Here is a 16586-nt window from a genome sequence, read left to right on the forward strand (position 1 = left end):
CAAGCTGTTTATTTTTCAAAAACAAACATCGGAAAAACTGATGTAAACAGGAATTTTCACGGACGGCAGAGAAAACGCGTGTGCTGCAAATCGGGCCTCTTTGAAGACTTAATTTTTTTCGCTACAAACGGTGATAACCCTGTTATTGATTTCGTCCAAATTCTAGTTCTCAATCTTGATTCCATTAAAATCCCGCCATCAGTAAATGAGTGACTGACTAAATAACGATAAGTTACTCAATCACATTTGAAAGGGGTTTCCATTGTATCAAAAGCTTATCCATATTTTCCCTCTCGGGATAGCCATTATTTGGTTCCCTTTTAATTTCAAAACAGATGGTTCTTTTCACCATCATTTCCATTTAAAAGTCTGAAGCTAAAATCTAAAAGTGTAAAAATATATTTTTAGTAATTTAATTTTGGATTTTTTGGTCTTGGATGTAGATCAAACAACGATGGTTTTTGAAATACCCGACTTTTCGACCAGTTTTGTTGGTCTTTTTCCATCACTCCATCTAAATTTAAACCGAACGTAAACAGTGTGATCATAGTGCCACGGATGAAAACTTTTTCGTTTCATCCGTTGAAATATACGAGCAGCAATCAATGGACTCCTAGCCGTTGGACTAAAACGAAATCGACAAAAACAACAGACAGCAAATTCCCTTGAAAAAGACCAACAAAACTGGTCGAAACGTCGGGTATTTCAAAAACCATCGTTGTTTGATCTACAACCAAGACCGAAAAAGCCAAAATTAAATTACTATATATCATTCCCGGTCGAAAACTTAAACCATATATTTCTAGTTTTTAGAGAAATCACTGTCTCCTCGGCATTGCGCGTTGGATGGTTATTGAAATGTATTTTCATAAATTTCATTTTTCTGTGCGTATCTCCAAGAAATTTTTCCACAGTTTCATTCTGTCCTAAAAGCCCTGATTTTTTTTACAAACGGTGAAAAACTGTTTTCAACTTCGAAATTGCGTATAAGATTATTGCAATGAGATTTTGAACAAAGTTGTTGCAATCTCAGAAAATATGATAATTTCATGGATCTTTAAACAAATTTCGTCAAAAATTACAGTTTACATTTTTGATTCTAGATAAATATAACAGATTTCAAGGATTTTCTAAATTCAATTCCGATACCATAGGGATAGGATTTCTAAAGCTAATCTTACTAAGACATTGGTTTGCTAATTTTCAAGTAAAAAAACACAATTTATTCATGTTTGGCATGTTTTCGCTACGAAATTTGAATGGTTTTGCACACCTTATCAGTTTTTTGGCCTTTTTGGATTCAATGCACTTAATTTTTTGAGATTAAATGGATTTATTTCATCACCAAATGACATTATTTGTTAAATTTCTACGTTTTTTAAGTTAATTAAGTATTAATTTTGAGATTACAATTTGATTTATTTCTTGCAGCTGAAAATAAAATTTCGTGATGTCACGAAACGGTTTGTGTTCAGTCCGACAAGCGGACTGAGAATGGACGCGAGAGTGCCACACTGAGAGAGCAAGACGGCTGCTCTCGCTGAAAGCGCCTAGAAGGTTCGAGGCATTTCCATCTGATGCAAGCACGTGCTTGAGTGCTTGCCCCACAGCCTATTTAAGGGCGCATTCTTTGATGCGCAGGGAGTCAGTCGTAATCAAACCGCCAAGAAGGGCGGAAGTGTATATAGATAAAGTGTAAATAGTAGAATTAAGTTAATAGAGAAATAAATAGTGTGTAAGCCGATACTATTGCCTCCTTTCTCCGTTGCTTCGCTCTGACGCCTTGCTCCCGGGTCCAGCTGCCACAATCGGCTCTTTTCAGAGCCCTCCATCTGAAAGAGTTTGGATCTCGGTCAACTAGGCGACCGAGATCCCCCCCGAGCCTTGGCCGCCAGGCAGCGTCAAAAGGACCTGCCTCCACTGATGGGGCAACCATGCGTGGTTGTCCCTCAAGGTCCAATCCCACGAGAGGAACGGGCCATCGGTGGTTGTTTTCCCAAGCGCTCACATCGACGCGGCCTTGGCCTCCAGGTACAGTCCGAGGACTTGCCTCCACTGGTGAGACAGCCACCAGGGGTTGTCTAGGAGAGGCTCACTTCCACGAGGGGAATGAGTCCCACCAGTGGTCGTTTTGCCAAGCGCCGCACCCACAGTCCACCAATGGCTTTTCATGGCCACAACAGTTTGCAAAACCGTGATTCAAAAATAATGGCGCGTTGTGACGTCACGTGACTAGATCGCTGTGAAATAATTTGGAATCAAAATTTCGAAAAATCAATAACAGCTATTTGTTAGTTGTAACAAACTGATACTTTTCTGAAATTTTCATAAAGTTTGGTCGTATAAAGAGCCAAAAAAAAACTGTTTGGTTAAAAATAATCAGAACGGAGGAAAAAGTAATGCGCTGTCACGCCACGACTTCTATTTATTATATTTTGATAACGATCAGATCAATAAAAGTACTTTTGATTCCAATTTGTAGCGCTTTAGCTTAGCTTAGCTTGATCGGCTACTCACATCCACCTTAAGTCATTGAATCAGAAATGCCACTTTAAACTATTACTCAAACTGATTTGATACTTTAGTGCTCGACTTTATTCCGTAATCATTAGTACTTATACATTTCGGATTCCATAACCGCAGGCGTGGCTAAGTAGAAAGAATTCCACATCGCCAATGGTTGCTACTCCGTGATTGACCGAGGCCATCATTTTTGTCCAGAGGTCAAAAGAATCGTGTCTGGGATTGACAGCATATTCTCAATGAACAAAACTAATTCTCTCTTTTTATACATCAATACGCCGGCCACGTCCTAGTAGTCAATAGATAGAGAGGAAAATAAGAGAAAAGGCTTCGAGATCTAGTAAGCTTTTCATGAAGATAAGATGGTTTACCCGTTTGAACAACTTTGTGCAAGAACAAACAAGCTCTATATTTATAGAAAACTTTAAAAGGACAACCCAGAAGCTGTTGATGGTGATGGCTCACTCTATGGAATCGATTTAAATTAAAAATATATCGTACGCAGCAATTCAAAGCTAATCGAAGACGGCTTATCTAGGGTTATTGCACATTTAGAAATAATTCTGCTCCGAAAACGAAATGTGTAAGAAAGAGGGTTTTAAAGAGTTTTAATTTAATGTTAATGGGAAGTATACTTGTTTTAAGTTTGGGTGTTCGTGAAGTGTTTTAAATTTTAGTACACTGAGACTTCACTAATGCGTCCCATTTTAAATCTCTCTGAACTGTTACACCTAAGCTTGTGGCTTTATCAACAAACTCAATATTTTGATCACCAAAAATCAATGCTGGGACATTGCTTATGTTCAAATTATATGGAAATGTTTTATGTGTTTTGTAGATCGTCATTCATTGAGCTTATTGCACAGAGAACAGACATACAAGCTAGCCCACAAAACTTGTGTAAAAATCCCAACACCCTTTTTGAACCAATTTTTGATTTTTGGTTGGGCCACCAGATGTCTCCAAACACACCAAAGAAAACTGTCAAAACAAAGCTGACTAAGTTTCAGCCAGTTTTCTATAGGTCGTATGAGCTGCTTAGCATGCTTCAAGAAAATCGCTATTGAAGTTTCGTAATACGTTCATCATGTTGCATAAAAAAATTAATCATAAAAAAAAATAAAATATCTTTTTCCATCAAATTTGTTAGAAATACAAAGTTTAAAACAGCTGAATGCTGAAGTTATATGTGAAAGTAACCCGCTTTGAGATGCCTAGAATCAGTACTGCTGGGTGAGACTGATCGTCAAGAATGTTCTTGTACTTGACTGGACATAGGAAATGCATTTTCTAACATAAATTACTGTTCAAGAAGTGAGAAATCTTATACAAAAGCTGTTAGTCATCTTAACTGTCATAGTAGTGCAAAAATAAAGAAATTGAAATTCCTCCCAGTTAAAAGTAACTCTGATTTCATTTATCTATCAAAAAATTAAAGCCGTCTATTTTACCGAGACATTGAACTCATTTTTTGTGAGTTCATATACGATTACGTCTTTTCGAAAACTGGGCACTTTAAAGTTGATTTGTAATATGTGAACGGCGCAATAGATGGCACTATTTGTAGTCAATTTCTAACGTATTTTTTGGTGATACACAGAAAGAAAAATGTAATCTTACATTGCACGTTTTCACATCAACGCCACGAAAAATATGAAACAGAGTATAACATTCAAAGGCTAAGATGAACTTTACATGTCACCGCATGCGAAATCCAGCGTCAACGTCAGTTTGCCAATTCTGTTTTGTTTTCGTTCCTATTGGATTCCCAACGAAGGCGAACTTCATCAATTAGCTTGCAATTTCATGTAAATCTTAGCGTTCGCAACGTTCGACCATATTTTGTTGTACCTGCTCGTGTGCTGTTCGCTTCTGCTCGAATCGAGGTGGTGCATGCTGAGTTTTAAAGCAAGTAAGTGAGAAATAAAACTTAATACCCTTCTAATTATTGTAATTATTATATCAAATGGTCAATTTTATTTGTTCCAGAAAAAATGCCACTTGAATTCAACGAAAGCTCGGGCTACCCCGAGTGCATGACAACTTATTTTCCTACCAGCATGTCAATCGCCGTTGCTGTCGTCGGGAGAATATCACCAAAAAAACCGGTATTCGTAAAAATTTATTGAATACCAATTTTTCTTGTGTGGATCAAATAAAATGTATGTGTAAGATATTAAAATCTCTTATCGACAAATATCGATGCTTTCTTATTGGATAAACAAACATACCAAAAAGAATGATTGGAAATGTAAGTTTACAGTAAACAAATCAGTTGAAGGCGATGGGAAGTTTACATGAATTAAGCCGTATTGATACATGTAAATACCCGATTCCCCCATGTTTCTACCCATGCAGTTGCATGTAATGTTACAAGGATTTTTCTAACTGTGTAGCATTTGAAATTTTACACACTTTTTTGACGATTTTTTGTTCGAGCTTGTATGTCTGTTCTCTGTGCTTATTGCTTCATGAGAGGGAATTCCTGGTCAACAGATGTAGATTTGAACATCATCAGCGAAAAGAGGAACTTTGGTATTTCAGCAAACAGTTTATAGGTCATTAATATACATAGAAAATAAAAGCTGTCCAAGAATGGATCCTTGTGGAACACCCGATGTAACATATTTAAGCAGCATTAGAGCAATCATTTCCAATAGCTACAACACTATGGTAAATTTACATACAATTTTCCAAAAAATTGTTTCGCAAACGTTATGACGTTACACTGGAATCGGTCAATATAAGATATAAGCAAGATAATAACAGACCCAAGTAACATCTAAAGTTTTATAGAAGTCTACTAGATAAAGTTTTGGTTTTATAAGGGGCTTGAGAAGCCTAATAAAACTATCGGTGTTACTTGGGGATATAAGATACAAGCAAGGTGGTCAAAAATAATCCCCTGGTCCAAAAAACCAAATCAAGGAATATTTTGTCCATGTTTCCTAGAGCCCTGACACACAGTCGAACATCCGAACGCCTCAATTGGTAGAACGAATTTCAACCCTTCCAGTACCGTTGTACCAAACGAGCTCAGCGTTAGAGTCTACGCTACGCTACGCTGAAAAAAAAATTCTCAACGCATTCGCATACATGCATAAATCTGTACACAAAAGAGCAGAAAGGTGACGCATCAACATCGACCACGCGGCGCGTCGTTTCGCCGTTGTTTCAATTCTAAACATTTCCATCCGATCAACCGCAACCGTGTGGCGCGCGCGCGTACCGGTAAATCATTTGGCTCCAGTCATTCGTCGCGATCGGCGGTGTTGCCTCTCGATCTGTGAATATAGGGCTTCTAGTTATAGATTTCCGTTGTTGTTGTTGTTACGAGACAACAAAAACCCACTACCGGATGACCATCGTACTGTAATACATAGTAGGCCGAAGGCTCAAAACTGACGAGTCACAAACACGTGTGGTGCAGCAACGATCAAAGTAAACTAGTTTTGCTGAGTAGTTTGGAAAATTATACGGGAACAAAACCCAATAATTTAGAGGGTTTGCTTTGAAAAAGTGATTGTAGGGGCATAACTTTCTAATTTCTAACCAGGAGGCTCGATTGTTTTACGTGGAAAGTGAATCAGTGTTTTTTCAAGTGATTGTCCAGGTTTTTTACTATTAAACAATGGCAGCGGAAATAAAGTTCGACGAGAATAAGACCCCGTACATTCAGCTGGGCGAACATTACCAGACGCGTCTCGAGAACGACGAATACACCGACGCCAAGTCCAAGGAAAAAGCCGTCCGGGAGCTGCGAGAAACGCCGGAGATTGTAGCCGAAGCCTTCAAGGACTTAAGGGCCAAACTGCAAGGTAAGCAACGGAATCTGAAGTCTGACAGCAGAACTGCAGCACCACGCATCGACAAAACCAAAACAAACAGGTTCCAGCCAGGCCATCCAAGTTGGCCGAACGCAAACAACTTGATTGTTGTGGCGCGTTTTGTTATTGTTGCTGTCGCTCGACGGCAGCTCGTTTGCATTGTTGTGGTGATGTTGAGCGCGTCAAGGTCACGTTCAAGGTGCGGTTCAGAATCCAGGCAGTAGTGATTTAAATTCTGGTGATGAACGAAACCCACTTATCTATCTATTCGTTACTTTACCTTTTTCATTGGCGATCTGCTAGCGTCTTGCGGTGAATATCGATTACCTTCGTTATCCGGAACTGGTTAAAGTGACAGTGCTAAGTGTGCGGATTAACACTTCCCATGAGCTTGAACTTGATGCGTGGTTGCGTTGCGGCGACGAGTCATTTGTTTCTCCTCTTGAAATATTGAGGAGCGCTCACACGGCTTAGTTTAATGATGCTTTACGCAACTCTCACGTCTCTTTTTCTGCCGTCCATATGTTTATGCAATAGAAGTCAGAAGAAGTGAAAGAAAGATAAATCAATTTGCCTCAAGTGTTGGGTGATTGTAGAAGAAATTGTGCTTAAGTAGTATCACTCACGAAAACAAATTAGTTATATGGAGTTCATCTTTTGGTACTTTTCACTTTATCGCTTATAATAACTCACTTGAACATTTAAATAGTGTTTCAGTGTCTTTTCATTTGTTTTGCTTTCTTTATTTTGAAAAATTAAATTTGTGTTCAAAATCCTGCTGTTTCAGAGATCTAAAAGTCAACAAATGTGACTACGGTGCTGCGACCTCGACGGAAACCAAACTGTTTCCCCGAGAGTCCGCCCTCACTTTCCGTGTATCTCTGAAGTCGGTTCTGAATCACCTTCTCAAGGACCTTACCCGCTGTATCCAGTAGACAGATCAACCGATATGCCGATGGGTCTCCTGGACGCTTACCCGGCTTTGGCAGAAGAACGAGTTTCTGCCGTTTCCACGTGTCAGGAAACACCCGTTCCGTCACGTATCGTTGCAACGATGTTCGGAACATATCGGGGAATTCCCTGATCGCGGCCTTCACCGCGACGTTCGGAATGCCGTCCGGTCCGGGAGCCTTCCTCGGTTGGAGAGACTTGGCGATCTCGCGAAGTTCTTCCACCGTTATCCGCTCTTCGGCGCTGGTGTCCCAGTCATACGGGACTGTTGGCCAGCGGGTAACATCGTGCTGTGGGAACAGCTCATTGATGATGACTCTCAGTTTATCGGGGCACGTTTCAGGTGGTGCACCCCCAGTTTTAGTTCTGCCCATGACTATCCGATAGGCATCACCCCATGGACAGTCGTTGGCGTCACGGCATAACTGTTTGAAACGTGCCCTCTTGCTTGCGTTGATGGCTCTGCGGAGGGCCGATCTCGCGCTTGTGAAGAGTGGCCTACGCTCCGTTCGCTCTTCTTGGGTTCTTGCGTTCTGCATCCTGCGCCTTGCCCTATGGCAGTCGGCACGCAGACCCGCAATTTCCTCCGTCCACCAATAGACGGGTGGCCTAGTGCTTTTATGCTTGGCCCTTCTCGGCATCGCAGCATCGCAAGCGCGAGCTAGAACCCTCGTCAGTTCCTCCGCGGACAGGTTGTCCAGGTTCCTCTCTCAGTGCAACGCTTCGACAAAGACGTTCTGGTCGAACTGCGTTGTCTTCCAGAGGCGTTCTCCTGTACGAGACTCGCGTCTACCTGTCCGCGTACTTGAGCCTAGCCGATAGCGAATCGCGAAGTGATCGCTATTCGTGTAGGCCTCGCTCACCATCCAATCGCTTACCAACCCCGGGCTACCGAAGGTGACATCTATGGTTGACTCGCTCCCGTTCCAACCTTGGTAGGTACTGGTATTCCCTAAGTTGGCCAGATCCACATTAAGCCTCGCCAGGGCTTCTAAGAGAATTTGACCTCTGGGGTTTGTGAGGCGGCTACCCCATTCCTCGGCCCACGCGTTAAAGTCGCCAGCAATAACGATGGGGCTTTTCCCCATTAGCACATCTACCATCTTGTCAACCATAGTGCCAAACCTCTCCAAGGACCATCTTGGGGGGGCATAGCAGCTACAGCAGTAGATCCCGTTCACTTTGGCCACCACCATGCCTTCGTTTTCCGTCGCCACAACTTCTTGTATGGGGAAACTACCTGTAACCCATATCGCGGCCAGTTTGGCATCATCAGTCGCCCAATTAATGCCATTCGCAGCTCTGCGATATGGGTCTGCCACTAGCGCGATGTCCAACTTTTCCTCAACTGTCATCTGCCGCAACAGCTGGTGTGCTGTGTAGCAGTGGTTGAGGTTAAGTTGAACGACCTCTATGCTCTTGGCGCCCGGGGTGGTACCGCCTGCGCCTTTGTGTAGGCGGGGCACCTAGGGTTGCCAACACCGTTATTTGTATGTATGTATGTATGTATGTATGGTTCCCCCATCGGTACACCCAGAGAAGAGGTAACAGAAATCCAATGCCTTTTTAGCAAATCTCTGTGCCGAAAATGCTCTGAAATGTGCACTGTGCCGAAGACGGTATGTTTGAAAAACCGTAACTGGCATAAGGACTCGGCTTCCAACCAAAATTATGCATGACCACTACATTCAAGCGAAACAAGAAAAACATTTTATGGGATTTCGTTCCTATTGGATAATCCATCCCAGAAACAAGAAAATAAAAATAATAGCCACAGCGCCGTGGGGAGATTCGAACTCAAACCACCATTCAAATCGTCTTACCAGTCCGACATCTTAACCAGTGTACTATTTTAGCTTCATGCAGGATGAGGGCTGTTTGTCATAGCCTTTCTGCCACCGATCAATCACAAAAAACGCACGACGGAGGCTTCCCGGCGTTTGGCCTCCTTTCAAGGTATTCCGCTGTTTTTTTATGGAAACGGGAAAGGGAACGGGAGTGAAGGAAACGGGAAACCCATTGAATGAGAACTGTGTTTGCTTACCGCTTGCTATTACATACACACGCTACATATACACAGCTGCTAAAGCCGGGCAGCTTGACCGGTGCGTGGTTGTTTGCGGGTGAATTGAAGGAATGCTTTTGTTGTTGCTCTGCTACAAACACACGCACAGCTTAGCCGTGGTTGTTTGCCGGTGGATTGAATTGAAGCAATGTTTTTTTCACTTTCCGGCAATGTTATTCAAACCGTGTGGAGCACATCTCTCAGATTTCCCCTTTTTTTCCTCTCGTTTTGACAGATTTAAGCTTTTTTCCTCAGATTTAAGCTTCAGTCTCCTATGCTCGCAAGGCAAAAAAAGCTTAAATCTGAGGAAAAAAGCTTAAAAACGAGATTCACGAGCACATATTTAAAAGATGTTGGTCACACGATACATAGACAAATCGTGTAACGTTGCAGGGATCTGGTTTTTTTTTTGCTTTTACTGCATACACACGCACAGCTTAGCTTGGCCGTGGTTTGCCGGTGCCGGTGGATTGAATTAGAAGGATATTTTTGTTGTTGCTTTTGCTACATTCAAACGCACAGTGCTCGGTTCGCTGGCTACCTGGTGTTGGCCGGTATTTATTTCCATCCTTCTTCGTCTTGTGATGCGATAGGGAGGGACGTGCAAACGTTTTTATTTTGTTTCTTTCAGACATACGCAATTCGGTTAACTTGGGAGATTAATGCCAGTGGGAGCAAATCGAATCAGCACCGGTCGCGTTATCTTCTTGTACCAATGATGCTATGTAATTGACTACACGCCTCTGGCACAGCGGCTGAATTTTGGGTGTAGCAAGGTCCAGCCTATGTCTGTGTGGCTTGCCCTTCGAATTGCTTCTAGGGCATCCACGGCCGATGGTTCGTCGAGGGAAGGCATCCAACCTTCAGAGACCTACAATGGTTGGCAATCCACTCCGCTTGCAATAGTCTCTTCAGGTTATCCCCAGATGCATTCCCTCTGAAATATTTAGTACGTTTAGTTATTTATACAATGGAACACATCTTACCTATCGGCAACTTAGGGGATTCGAACCCAAAAGTTTTCTTGCCGATACCGGGAATCGAACCCAGTACGCCTGGGTTACCAGATTCGCGCCAGCCTATCCACTAGACCCCATCAGCGCTATAGGAGCGAAATGCGCCGTTATTTACATAGATACTAAAAATGTGTCTATAGTAATTCGTGAGTCAATTGACATTGAAAGGGGTAAGGCTGAGGAATCAATAACAGTAAACTTTACATTTTTGCATAAGCTAATGAATGAAGCTAATAAAAACAGAGCGAAAATTGCACATCTTGGAAAAATAATTTCAAGATGTAGTGCAATTCAAGACTCCAGATGCAGCTCTCATTTTTAAACGGTTTTCTATGAATTTTATTGAAATTTGATTTAAAATGAAACCTTCAAAAAAGTAAATAATTTGCTTAAACTTAATTTATATTTAAAAGGAGTAGTAAAGCACACCGGGTAAGCTCGAATGTAATATCCTTCAAAAAACCAACTACAGCCTCAACTTTATTTTTTGTTTCATGTTCTTCTAAATGCTCAACTCCACATTCGAAAGGGTTTGGATAAATTACACAAGGTAACAGAATGCACATTTTTCCGAGGTGCAAAGGACTGAAGAGCTTATTTTGGTTAATTTGGGAACCCTGAATTCAAACATGAATTGACAGAAAAAGCTATATCAGTTTTTTCTTGTTTACATTCCTCTATTCTGTAAAATGCGGGAATTTTGACGAATTTTGAGAGCGATATTTTCAATGCCAAAGTTAATTTTTTCTGTAATCTTCAAAAAAAAATTATTGAATGAAATGAAATCTTCTATTTTATTACTCAAAGGTTTTCTTTAGTAATGTCAGAATGATATCTTTTCAAATTTCTAGAACAGTATTTAGCTTTTAAGATCGATGAATCGCTGAAATAAAAACAAAGTGTGATTTCTTGATTGAAAGGAGGATAATACACAGATTCATAACCAGTTTTTGTTTTTCTTGTAGGATTGTTGGTTCATCAGTTATCAATGATTGGTTTTATTTAAATCTGATCCATTTTAAAACTTCTGAACGCCACATCACCAGAATTAGAGATGACTGACAAAATCTAACAAAAGATTTGAGTTGAGAACGCAAAAAACTTCCAAATCAATCATTTAAGCATTAGTTCCAAAAATTCAATCCTATATTTTGAATAATTTTTCATAATGGTATAATGCTTTTAAAGAAAATATTTCCTGTTAATATGCACAAAAAAATTTTTTTTTCATTTTCATAATTTGTATTTATTATCAAAAAAATTTACCGAATTTGATAGTCCTATTATTTTTTATTTTTTATTTTTTTATAAGTTTGTCTTTCTTTTTCAATTCAGAATTTGGCCGAAACGTCGGGTTTTTTTGAAAACAATCGTTGTTCGATCTACATCCAAGACCGAAAAAGCCAAATTCGATTTGATGAATCTAGAAGTTTAATAATAAAATCACAACAGTGTCCTTTCAACCTTTCGTCCTTCCCACGCCCCAATGTGTAATTGGAAGTTTGAAGTTTTAAATTTTTAACTAAAAACCTGCAATGGAAAATTTATAAACAGTCCACTTATAGGGTGATTTGCCAATCGTTGCACAGCTAAGTTCATAATTTTGATTTCCATGCTGTATTTTAGTCATTTCAATCGAATTCACAAAATTTCAAATTTCCATACAAATCTTGCAGCGGACTTATGTACAACAATGGTGCACGATTTGATATTTTCTCTGGTTGTGTATGGGTCGTTATTTTTTTTTCCAAAATCATGGTGTTAAAATTGTCCAAACGTTTCGTGAAGAAAACCGATACGACCACACAAACTAGAAAATTCAAATTTTGTGATATAATAGTGTGATAAAGCTTAGTTCTTTTAGAAATGGGACAGTTACGAATGCCTGTATCTAAAAAACCATTCGTTTGAACGAAATACTTTCTATGAAGAAAAAGAAGGTAATGTTATGATCTTTCATGAAAAAATTTGAAAAAAAATATTTACCGTTTTTTATTAAAGAAATTTCTACTTTATTCTTGGTATCTCCCATTGGCCGGCGCACACTTTTTTCAGTCAAGGTATTGATCAGTTTCTCCAACTTATGCTTCGTAAAATCTATATTTTAGGTGGCTTCACCCTCCTTCTTCAATTTCTGATACTTTTTGGTCCAATACTTCTCTGGAAACTGGAAACTGGAAGCATTTAAGTGGATACAGTTGTTTCGAAATGAAAAAATTTGATTATTTTTGACCACATTTTTGAACGTTTTTTTTCGGTACCGGTTTTACAGCTTATGAGCTTTGGAACTATCAAAAAATGGTTGTTTGAGGTTGGATTTCAATGAGTCATCACTAGGCGACACTTTCAGCTTATCGGAGAAAATTGTTTTGGACATTTCAGCGATCTACCCTTAGTTTTTCGTTTATTGAAAATTAAAAGTGCTGGTATGAGACTTGACTTCCTTGATGATACTTAACCGTTGTTGCCGATCATGTGCTTCTCTCCAATGCTTGATTTGAGCTTTGTGGACATTATTGACAGTGTTTGCATACTTATCCACCACAAAAACTCAGTAATTCTTTGAATAATCAACGGTTTTGTCAGCTATCAATTTGATAATGACATATTTTCAAGGAAACTGTGCAAAATTATTTTTTTCTTTTTCTCTCGCATCGTACATATCTCAAAAACGCGTAAATTTTAAATTTTGAAAAAAATAGGTCGAATAGTACTTTTTACAGCCAACAAAATGCTGTCAAAATTTTCAATATCCAATAACTAGTTAACGAGCTATTAGCAAATGAAAGTGTCCCATTTCTAAAAGAACTAAGCTTTAGTTGATCTATCTTACGCAGAACATTTGATCGAAAGATATCATCAGAGTTAAAAGTTATGGATGTTCAAAGTCGAAGTGATAGTGCGCGTGCATCCAATTTCTATACAATAATAAAGGTACTGTATTTCTGAGTTAAAAAAAACGCGTTGTTAAGTTAGAAAAGAGTTTACCATCTATTTTATCTTTTTTTGTGGCAATTAAATCGATCAAATTCAAAATAAAAGTTTATTCAAATGCGAAATTCACTTTACGATTTCAGCATCGGAAAGGTAGGCTGTGGCCGAAGAAAGAAATCGCGTATTTTTTCCTGTCATCAGCCAAATCCAATCAAATTTCAAAATCTGGAAACTGGAAACTGGACGAAGGAAAACTGGATCATCTTTCGAGATGGAACAAATTCAGTGACCTTCAATGTGACTTTCGGGAAGTGAACGATTCCATTCCGAAATACAATGAAAAATGCATGGAATAGTTATGAATGGTAATAAAATCAAAGTTAAGTGTTGTAGTGGAACTGAATTGTGGTTGAGTGGTTTTCTGTATTGATTTTTTTTCTTTGCTTTATAGTTATTTTTTTCTTTTTTGTCGCCATTAAACTTGACATACCTCTTTATGAACTTAAAGCTTTCAATAGGAACTAATAGGAGTTATGAAAATAATGTTTGTGGTTCACCGTAACACTAGTCAAAAGTGTTACCCCATCAATTCCTTTTATCCCACTCCCAACCAAAATTACTTTGTTAGGCTGCAGAGGTAATTTTTCTTAATCTATCTATTGACTACTAGGACTTGGCCGGCGCCGTTATTGAAGTTCAAAGAGAGAGCATCAGTTTTGGGAAGTGTGAATGAGCTGCTATCCCCAAGCACCATTCATTAGACCTCTGAACAAAATTGATGGCCTCGATCAATCACGGAGTAGCAACCTATGGCAATGCGAAACTTGTTCTACTAAGCCACACCAATGATCGTGGAACTCGAAGTGATTGTTGTCATAATTTGATTTGGGACCAATAATGCATACATTTTCTATAACCATGCATTTTGGAGTTTACGATTTAAGATGGATGTTAGTGGTCAATCAAGCTAAGCTAAGCTAAACTAAAATTTTCCTAACGATTTGAGCATCTGACAACGACTGTATGGATTGTTGCTTCTTAACAAATTTCACAACATCTAAAACAAAGTTAAGCAATCAAACGAAAACAAAAACAGACAAACGTTGACAAAATAATACAGAAAACAAAGGTTTAGCTTTGACGAAACAGCGGCACATAAAATTGTACAAAGTTCAGTTTACGATTAGGGATATGCAAATGTAATACGCCGCAAACCTGAACTAGTTTAACAAGTTTGGCGTTCCTACGGCTCGCCTCATAGGTGAAGCCCTTAATTGACCGTGGCATTGCTGACACCCATGCTTTGGACTATCATCGATCGGAATATTTTAGTGTCAGGAATCCCTCAAAATGCAAATAACTTAACCATTTGCCTTCAAGAATGCCATCTTGTCGATGTCGATTTTCAATCTCAAAATCGATTCCACAAATCCGCTCTGTTTATCGATCGATAAATCACAGGGTGAGACGCAAGTAGGTATAATTCGAAGCGATCGACAACACGGTATCCGGAATAATTATTAGCTGCACGCGTATTACCTGTCTACGTAACGTACCCATGAACTGTGAAGCTTGATTAGCAGCTAGCTAGCCTACTTCGATCAAGTTCCTAGATGAATAAAATACTTACTGCAGCAATAAAATGCGACAAGGAACTTGCTCTTTCCCGGTTTAAGGTCTAGGTTGGCTTTGCATCGGCAACCCATAGCAACAACAGCAAAATTACTATTAGGGCAAATTCTGTTAGAAAGATTAGGTATAGATACACCTAGTAGATAATTGAAGCTGCGAGATCAACAAAATGGTACAACGATTTAATGGCCGTGATTTTTCACTCAACACGGGTGAATTGGCCGGCCGTTTTTCACACCCCGATGGATTACGGAATGGAAACCGAGGGGGAAAAAACCTACAGCGTTCAAGCCGATGGGAAAATCACGCACCGGAAAAAGAGGTTCGTCGTCATCGTCGTCGGCGGAAAATCGAACAACATTAAAATGTTAATTTGTTGAACCTTGTTAGGCGTGAAGAGCAAGAATCAACAATAATTGGAATCTATTTTATAATTACATTGATTCAAACAGATGTTTTCGAATTGAAACATCAAAGTCATTGCTAGAAAAAGAAAATAAAGAAATTGAACTAACAAATACAGAGGCAGAAAAATGCAGTTTTAAATACAGATTATAGCTTTTCGCACAAATTTTTTCGCTTCAAGCGCTAATGATGCTATCAAATTGTGTACGAAACTCTCACCTGTCGTTTGAGCAAGTAACATAGGGTGTCATTCTGTGTTTGACGATGATGAATCATTTTTGCAAATGTTAAATTGAGTGGAACTTTCGATTAGCACCCACCAATTCTTGTTTGTTAATTTTTTTTCCTGAGATTTTTTTCACTGCAGTTTGGCGTCATTGAGGAAGAACTATTTTTGGGATGACATTTGGACAAAAAGTGACGCCTCTCTCAGTAGGCCATTGAACAACACATTTGGGGTTTTCCTGCCTTTACCTAAATCCGTCTGTTGAGGAAGAAGAGAAGCGATGCGTCAAAGCATGCTACGGTGCGATCACACTTCTTGTGTTGTGGTATGGCACACGACGACGAGGTGATTGAACTGTAACATCAAATTTACCACTAGGTATTCAACGATAGTTCTGCGAGTTCATGCCTATTCGCTATTAAAGTGAGATGCTAATAGGTACCGTAAACTGGGGGAACTTTGATCACTTTTTTCATTCATCTTTGAATATATTGGAAGGGATTGCTTTTTCGTAATACCTAAAAGCTTCAAAACCCTTACTGAGGTGAGGAGTATTAAACATGATCATTGATTACAGTAAATTCAAACGACATTGGAGGTTATAGTTAAATGTTTGTTACAAAATCAGATTTCGAGTTTCGGGGAAACTTTGATCACTCTGGGTTTTTCGTATCTTATCATCTTCAAATTTATTGTTTTGATGCCATTTAGCACAGAGTGCTCAAAACATCGATAACAGTAATTTTTTTTTTTTGACTCAATTGAATTTTTCAACGTTTTCTATCAAAATCAAATATACTCGAAAGATGAACAATGTTGCTGCATACATTTAGGGGCAAAAATTATAAACATTTCTCAATTTTTTTGGCCTCAAAAACAAATAAAATTTTACCTTCATGCAATTCCCTAAGTCCTCGTACTGTTCCCATGTTCTTTTTTTCTTCAAATTTAACAATTTGATAGGGTTTGTAGCCATTTTTTCTATACGGGATTTTTCATGGAAAATG

The 16586-nt window shown here is 39.2% G+C and overlaps 1 protein-coding gene across 1 annotated transcript in view; it reads left to right on the forward strand.

Moving 5' to 3' along the window:
* The first annotated feature begins 5778 nt into the window (after positions 1-5778).
* The window catches only part of LOC129750069 (clavesin-1-like), a 63469-nt gene continuing 52661 nt past the window's right edge, over positions 5779-16586 (forward strand). The window contains exon 1 of the mRNA XM_055745268.1: positions 5779-6341. Within this exon, the coding sequence (XP_055601243.1) occupies positions 6155-6341 (187 nt within the window). The 5' untranslated portion in view covers positions 5779-6154. The remainder of the gene's footprint in view (positions 6342-16586) is intronic.

This window comes from Uranotaenia lowii, chromosome 2, assembly GCF_029784155.1.
Source record: "Uranotaenia lowii strain MFRU-FL chromosome 2, ASM2978415v1, whole genome shotgun sequence".
Lineage (NCBI taxonomy): Eukaryota > Metazoa > Arthropoda > Insecta > Diptera > Culicidae > Uranotaenia > Uranotaenia lowii.